Source organism: Patiria miniata, unplaced genomic scaffold, assembly GCF_015706575.1.
Source record: "Patiria miniata isolate m_02_andy unplaced genomic scaffold, ASM1570657v1 HiC_scaffold_8, whole genome shotgun sequence".
NCBI lineage: Eukaryota > Metazoa > Echinodermata > Asteroidea > Valvatida > Asterinidae > Patiria > Patiria miniata.
Window position 1 is genome coordinate 12,010,492 of NW_024037075.1, and position 7,150 is coordinate 12,017,641.

Consider the following 7,150-nt stretch of genomic DNA (forward strand, 5'->3'; position numbering starts at 1 on the left):
CAACGGTGGTCGGTCGACCATTGTTGGAAATGTATACAAAAATACCATTTTATTGAAAATGACTTCACACCAGGTGCCATAATTTTACAGGATGCTTTAGACTGTCATTTACCAACATCCTTGTAAGGTATTTCGTAAAAACTTGGTAGTTTTATTTTTCGATGTTTGCAAATGTTGTATATTCCCTTTAAAGGTAATATACAACATTTACAAACTTCAGAAAAAAAAACTACCAAACTGTTACGAAGTACCTTACTTGACTGTAAGAGAACAATAGTCCCAAGCATCCTGTGAAATCATGGCATCTGTTGTGCTGCTATTTTTGAGAAAAGCGAAAGCGTTGCATCAATTTCCAACAGTGGTCGGCCGACCATCTTTGTGTCACTAGGATAGGCATGAGTTAACTGCACTCAGCTCCCATTCAGCTGTCCAACTTTTAAAGACTCGTTTTTAGTTTGCAAATTACTTTCAGACCCTTAAAAATTCCAGTCTTTTCATAATCTCCGTAGTTTCGTTGGAGAACCTGGTGATAGATATCAGGCAGTTGACGTCGGGCATCCAGCTCAGCAAGCGAGAGTTTGCCCAGCAGCACGACAACTCGATCCTGAGAGATTTCCTCCTGGCAAACGAAGACAAAGTCAAGAAGGTCGACAGCGACATGAAGAAAGCAGAGGTGAACATATGCTCTCCGTACTATTTTTTGGGAGTGGCACCCCTGAAACTAAGTTATCGAATTGAATTCGTAAATACGCTAAGAATGTTTACTAACTCAGCAGATTTGTGGCATTGAACCAATTGTATAATATGCAGACCATGGTTGCCGGTGTAGTGTGAACTTGGGTTTCCATGAAATACGGACTCATTGGTAGTATTGCGCATTCCTTAGCGAAGATAATTAGGAGAACGACCGGTCATGTGAGAGGGTTTAACCAATAAAAGGGTGAAGGAGTCTGATTTTCATAGAAGTCTGATTTTCATGTGACACCGGAACTTCGAAGCAGTATTTTTTCGGTTAAAAACTCCTAAGCAATATTTTATTCTGTTAAGCAGGTTTGAGAAAAAGGCTGGATTCTAATTTTGAAATTATTTGTTAAGATTATTTAAATAAATGTAAAAAGCAGGAATTCATGAAATATAATTTTGAATCAAATTTAAAAAAAGGAAGTGTCTGATTGGTTCTTTGGAATGGTTGCTATGTTCTTGTTGCTAGGAGGCCTACAATGAAGCGGTCGGTTACTACGGCGAAAACCCCAAGATGTGCCCGCCCAGCACGTTCTTCTCCCTCTTCCAGCGTTTTGTCAACGCTTACAAGGTAAATCTTCATTGTCCCTGTCGTCAAAATTGCATAATTGTCAGGGATGGTGAAAATGCAGGATTTAGTTGTGGAGAGTTGGAGAGTTCGAGTCCAAATTTTACATTGAGATTTATTTTTGGAAATCATTGCAAGATTTAAAAGTCATTTATTTTGTGATTTCATTACAGAAAGCGGAAGCAGATAACGAGCATCGGAAAAAGCAAAAGGTAAAATGGCAACCACACTTCAAAACAAGAAATACTTACTTGAAATTATATAGTTAATAATTCATTAATGTTTTTTTTTTGGGGGGGGGGGTGGTTTCTTGTCAGTCTTTGGTGTAACTTTACTTTTACATGAGACAACTGTTCATAAGTTACATTTTGTTAGCTGTTTTTAACAACATAAATGTGACCGGCTCCACAAAAAAGGGCATTAAGTCGCGCTGAGCATTATTGTGTAATGACCCTCTCAACATTAAGAGGGTGAAAAATTTTGTCAAAATATGATTTTCATTTTTTGTCATGAATGACATCTTTAATACCTACAGTTTCAGGTTTCATTCACAGAAAAGTTGATTCTGAAGAGTTACATTTTGTGAGCTGTTTGTAACATCATAAATGTGACCGGCTCCACAAAAAAGGGTATTAAGTCGTGCTGAGCATTATTGTGTAATGGCCCACTCAACATTGAGAAGGTGAAAATTTTGTCAAAATATGATTTTCATTTTTTGTCATGAACGACATCTTTAATACCTACAGTTTCAGGTTTCATTCACGGAAAAGTTGATTCTGATGAATAAAGTGGGAAAAACCAACCATTTTGTGTGCGTCGTTCTGTTGTTCTACAACAAAGCCAGCTATTTCAAAGCCTGTTTTCTCAGTTGTGTAATTTGAACTCCAAGGATTTAATCAATACAAATACGTCATATCTTCAGAATGGGAGGGGCTATGGAGCTCTATTATATACCAAATGAAAGCTTACATTTTGGGCTTTCCAAACATGTATATAACTCAATTTCTTTTTTGCGACATAATACCCTTTTTTGTGGAGCCGGTCACAAATGTCATTTTGATTTTTTGGTTTTGTTCAAATCTGAAAGGGAAATTGAGGGTTATAAGTATGTGATCAGAATGTTTATTTATGCCAATTGTTTTCTTTATTCCACAATGTAGGAGGCTGCTTTGGAGACAGCCGCAAACATTGAGGCGGCCAAGAAGTCTCGCAAGCAGAAAGATCAGAAAAAGGTCAATCAGGTATGAGACAGACCGCTAGAGGGCGCTGTTTGTTCTGTCCCCCTCTGATTATAAAAACTAACTCGTCATAAATCCATTTGGCCACAAAACCAATTATTTAAGTGTACTGTATGCCATATTTGTGCACAGGTCATACACACATGCTCAATGCCACTTCCATTGCCGAGGTATTTCACAAATTGCTTAAAGATATAGTCCATCATTTGTAATTTGTGCATTTTGTTCGTTTGAAGCAACAAAAGTGTTCAAAATCTAATGAAGGATACTGAGCAACTAACCTGATGAAGTTTCAGCTCAGCTTCAGCTGTATATTCCGAGAAAAACAGCATTCTAGGATCTCAATTTCAAATCAAAAGTTGCTGAATCATGTTTTGAATTGTTTTGAATTGCAGCTATACGCGATGTCGCGCACTGATCCGACGAATTATAGCAACCGCGCGCGCCTGTGCGTCGTGCCAATGCTTGCGAGCGCTGCGCCGAATAACAAAACGAACTACTAATTTAAATTTTCCTACGGTGCGTCTTAAGACGCACCGTTGGAAAGGCCTTCTTTCGTTGATTACTTCAAAATGATAGCTTGCCAGAAAGATTAATTTCACAGGGAGTTTAGTCCACTTACTATCTTTCAACCAAGTATGTTTTTCAACAATAGTTACACCAGTTACTTTTTCGGATGGCTGCAAATGATGAACTATAGCTTTAAAGATGGATGCTTTGTGCTCTTTGAAGAATGGATTTTTTTCTCTTAACAACTTTTCAATTTGTATGTATTGTTCTAACAAAAAAAAGCCCCACTTTATTCCGATTTTTGGGTGTCGGCAACCCTCTGAAAAAGGAAGGTCATTTTGCGCACAAATTAATCACCCTGCGAGAGCCGAATTATTGTCCGGTAGCCAATAATTCCATTATTTGTGGGAAATAATCAATATCGGTGGATGTTTTTCGGTAGATGTCTCATTCAAAAGTGAATAACTTGTATATTTCTTAGGAAAAAGCAATCGATAAAAACAAATCTATTTTTGAGGTGAAAATATCACAGGGAATGCATCTTTAACATGGGTGTGGCTTCTTGATTAGTCTCTAAGAAGCTGGCAGTCGTCTTGAAAGCAGTCTAGCTTTACAGTACTCATCCGTTAAAGGTGCAGTCTCATTCACAAAGAAAATTTCCCAGCTACGAGCATACTTCTAATTTATGGCCTGCAGTCAGTTTAACTATTCATCACAAATGTTTCTTTGAATTACTGGTTTTCAAATCTCATCCTTGATTGTTCTTTTATATTTGTTATCGGCAGGACGCCATGGTGCTTGAGCTGCAGAAGAAACACAGGAACCACCAGGACAAGAGGCGAGAAGCTTCGGACGGAGCCATAGAAAATATCATCTCAGGTACAAAACCCTTTTTCTTTAAGACGCCAAAACTCATGTTTGATTGCATGATGCTCTTTTTTGCTAACAGGGTGACAACAAAAATCCACACATATGAAAAGTATTCATGTATGTCTATGCTGTCTGTGCTGTCACCAAACAATTGTGACAAAGTATCCTGCTCAAGGACACGGTCAGTAACCAGTTCACGCCGGGTTTATTTTGACAGCGACCAGACGCAGGCGCGGGAATATTTTTCACGAACCTCGATGCCAGACGGGTTCAGGCCATGATCTGCGTGTAGCACACCCTGATCTTTCTGGCCTCGCTTGCTGAGAGCGGATCGCTGACAGATATTTCCGGCCTCGCTTGTTGCAGGTTTATCAGTCATCCAATTTGACTTTCAGAAAACTTTTGCGTGTATACACGTCCCCCGGCGCGAACTGGCTAAGTCTTGTGCATTGATTTGTGAGAGTTATCCTCTGTTTTATTAACGTCGGGTCTAAGTTTTGAGGGTTTTCTGTCCTTTTTGTTTGCAGATTTGAAAAATGAGCCTTACAGAAGGGCGGACGGGATCCGACGCAGTCTGCGGCGGAAGCAGCAGGAAAACCTACGGCCTACAATCCTCTCCAACGAAATGGTCATCTGAATCAGCTTTGGCATGAAGAGGTCCAAGATGAAATACCCCGGACAGAAATAGGTCGAGATCCCCTCCCACCCCCCCCTCCCTCCACGCCCACTTGCCACAAAGTTTCCTGTATTATCTGTCCCAGATGACTCGATGGGTGTAGTGCATTGAATTGGACTGCTTCAAGTTCCATTTGTAAATATGAGGGGCTCCCCTGATCATTTTGTAATAATTACGAGAACTGACTCTGTGATATTTAAACAAAACAAGGAGGATTTACTTCATCCAAGAATGTGAATAGGTGGAGCTCCCCTCGCATCAAAGTGCCATATTAAAAAAAAATTAATTGTTACTTTTTTTGTAAATAGTAAATTGTTGATTACTTTTTTATAGTTTAAGACTTGAAAGGATTGAGCTTCCCCTGTAAGGGGTGCTCCCCCTAAAACCAGTTATAAAGAGGCATTTAAATAATCAACACAGCAAAACGGAATGGTATTTACTCCGAAGCTCGCCCAAGAAAGAATAGGACAGGCACCCCATTTAAAATGTTATGATTTTTTGTAGCTCATTTGTTATGCAGATGTAATTTTTAAAAAGGCTTTGATGAACTTAAAATGCTTTTCCGTTCACAGATTTTTGAAGTCTTTGCCAAAAAATATGCCAGTTTTTGTAAGAAAAAAAAGATCTTTTGAAATATTCAGATAGTATTTGCTCTTAATAGACTTCTGTGTAAGGACGGGAAATCAGATTTTGACAAGACGCAAGTGCCAGGAAACATCCACCTTTTGCATTTTTATTTTCTCCTTGGATGTTAAGTATCCCTTTCACCCAAAAGTTTTTGGATTTCTATATTTCTTCTTCGAAGTACCACTTAAAATTTCTTGACATTTGTGATCTACTGGTTAAAATACCAAACCACAGTGGTTTTCTGTGATAGTCTTCAATCTCTGGAGAGAACTTACTTGAGAAAACCCTGTTGAAAAATAAAATATGATAATGATGCCAAAAAATCCCCCAAAATTTTCAAAACAGTTGAACTACAATAAAGTGCCTGTTATGTCGTAACATTTTTACCCACGAAGTTGAACCTTCTAACGACATTATTGCAAATACAAGTTCAAGTGAAAAACAAATTGCATTGAAATTGTTTATGTACGTTTATCCCACTGATAGTAGTTTTTCTCCATTCTTTTTGGAGCTTTTTGGAGCTTTTTGAAACTTGCGAACAATACATGGACATTGTACAAAAAGTTAAGTATGTTTCATATTGTAAATTATTTTTTAAAAACCATTTACCATTAAGCTTTTTTTATTTGCGCATTTTAAAAGTCAACTGTTTGAACTATTGTTTTTTTATTAATTTGAAATGTTTCTTAACTTTTGTAAATCAATTTTTTTTTACATCAACAATGTGCAACTATCTGGCATGAGCTTCCATATTTTGTATGGTGGTGGGAACATGTTATAACTTTTAAGCCAATCCAGAGCAACCATTTACGTCACGTGATGTCAGATAAGCCAATCATATTGCCTGTTTTATAGCCTTAGGTTCTGAGACTCTGTCCATCCACCAATTAGAACACAATTCAGGATAACATGGTGTCCGAGTAGCCAATCAGTTGTCATTTCTTTTAAACTTTTAGGGGAAAAAAATTAAGCTGAGCCTGAAATTAATTTCTCAGAGAAGAAAAAGTCTGAAGACAGAACCAATGGAAATTGGTACCGATATGCAAAAAAAAGTGAAATACGTTGTAAATTGAGAAAGTAAATGTATATTTTTTATCAAAATTACAACTTTTAGTGTGTTTTACTTGTACATTCTAGTTATTCTTATGTTTATTTAGATAAACTTCCTCTGGGGATGATTCTGTTCACACCTTTATTCTCATTATAGTCACCCTTTTGAAAATTCATCCTTTTCCTTTTTTTCTCCTACACTTGGTATCAGTACTGGGCCTCAACATTTTGAAAGGGATCATAGGGCATTTGTTAATGTTGTTTTATTCAATATTTGTTTTTAGACAGTAATATGGTGAGATTTTCTGGTCTTTGGTGTCGCTAGTAACTGATCTTTGACAATTACCTAAACAAGTAATATTTAACCAAACGAATCAACTACTGGGTTTTTTTTACATTTTTTTTTTTTACATTGAATGCAAAGTAATAAAATGTCTCAATTTGTATGGTCAGAAATTGTGAATAGCGCCCTCTGTTGACCTTAGAGTCAAGTCGTTTGAACTTCGCCAAGTTGAACTAAACCAAATGTCACGCATTTTATTATGGGCACCCGAGATACAAATGCGTTGCAGAAGTAAAGAAATAAACAAAATTGACAGGTATTTTGTCTTGCTTCCTTGTAAGAATTAGGTCCTATTTGAAGGTTAAGGTTTTCACAGAGTTTGAGACAAACATTTTCCGCAAAGCATTACACAGTGGTGGCCGCCAACATTTATCACGTATTATTTATATGGGTGTCGGACGCTTCGCCCCATTTCCACTTCGCCCCATGTCACTTCGCCCCTAACCACTTCGCCCCATCCCCACCGGCCCCATCCCTACTTCGCCCCATTCCCACTTCGCCCCATCCCCACTTCGCCCCATCCCCAC

The 7,150-nt window shown here is 37.9% G+C and overlaps 1 protein-coding gene across 1 annotated transcript; it reads left to right on the top strand.

Annotated features, from left to right (window-relative positions):
• Nucleotides 1-509: 509 nt before the first annotated feature.
• Nucleotides 510-6,736, top strand: LOC119719554 (formin-like protein 3; the record flags this gene model as incomplete). The annotated part of the gene is given in 6 exon segments (XM_038189025.1): nucleotides 510-673; nucleotides 1,211-1,312; nucleotides 1,483-1,521; nucleotides 2,470-2,550; nucleotides 3,843-3,936; nucleotides 4,455-6,736. Coding segments are annotated over 6 exon segments (590 nt in total), but the record flags the coding sequence as incomplete, so codon positions are not given.
• Between the last annotated feature and the right edge of the window lie 414 nt (nucleotides 6,737-7,150).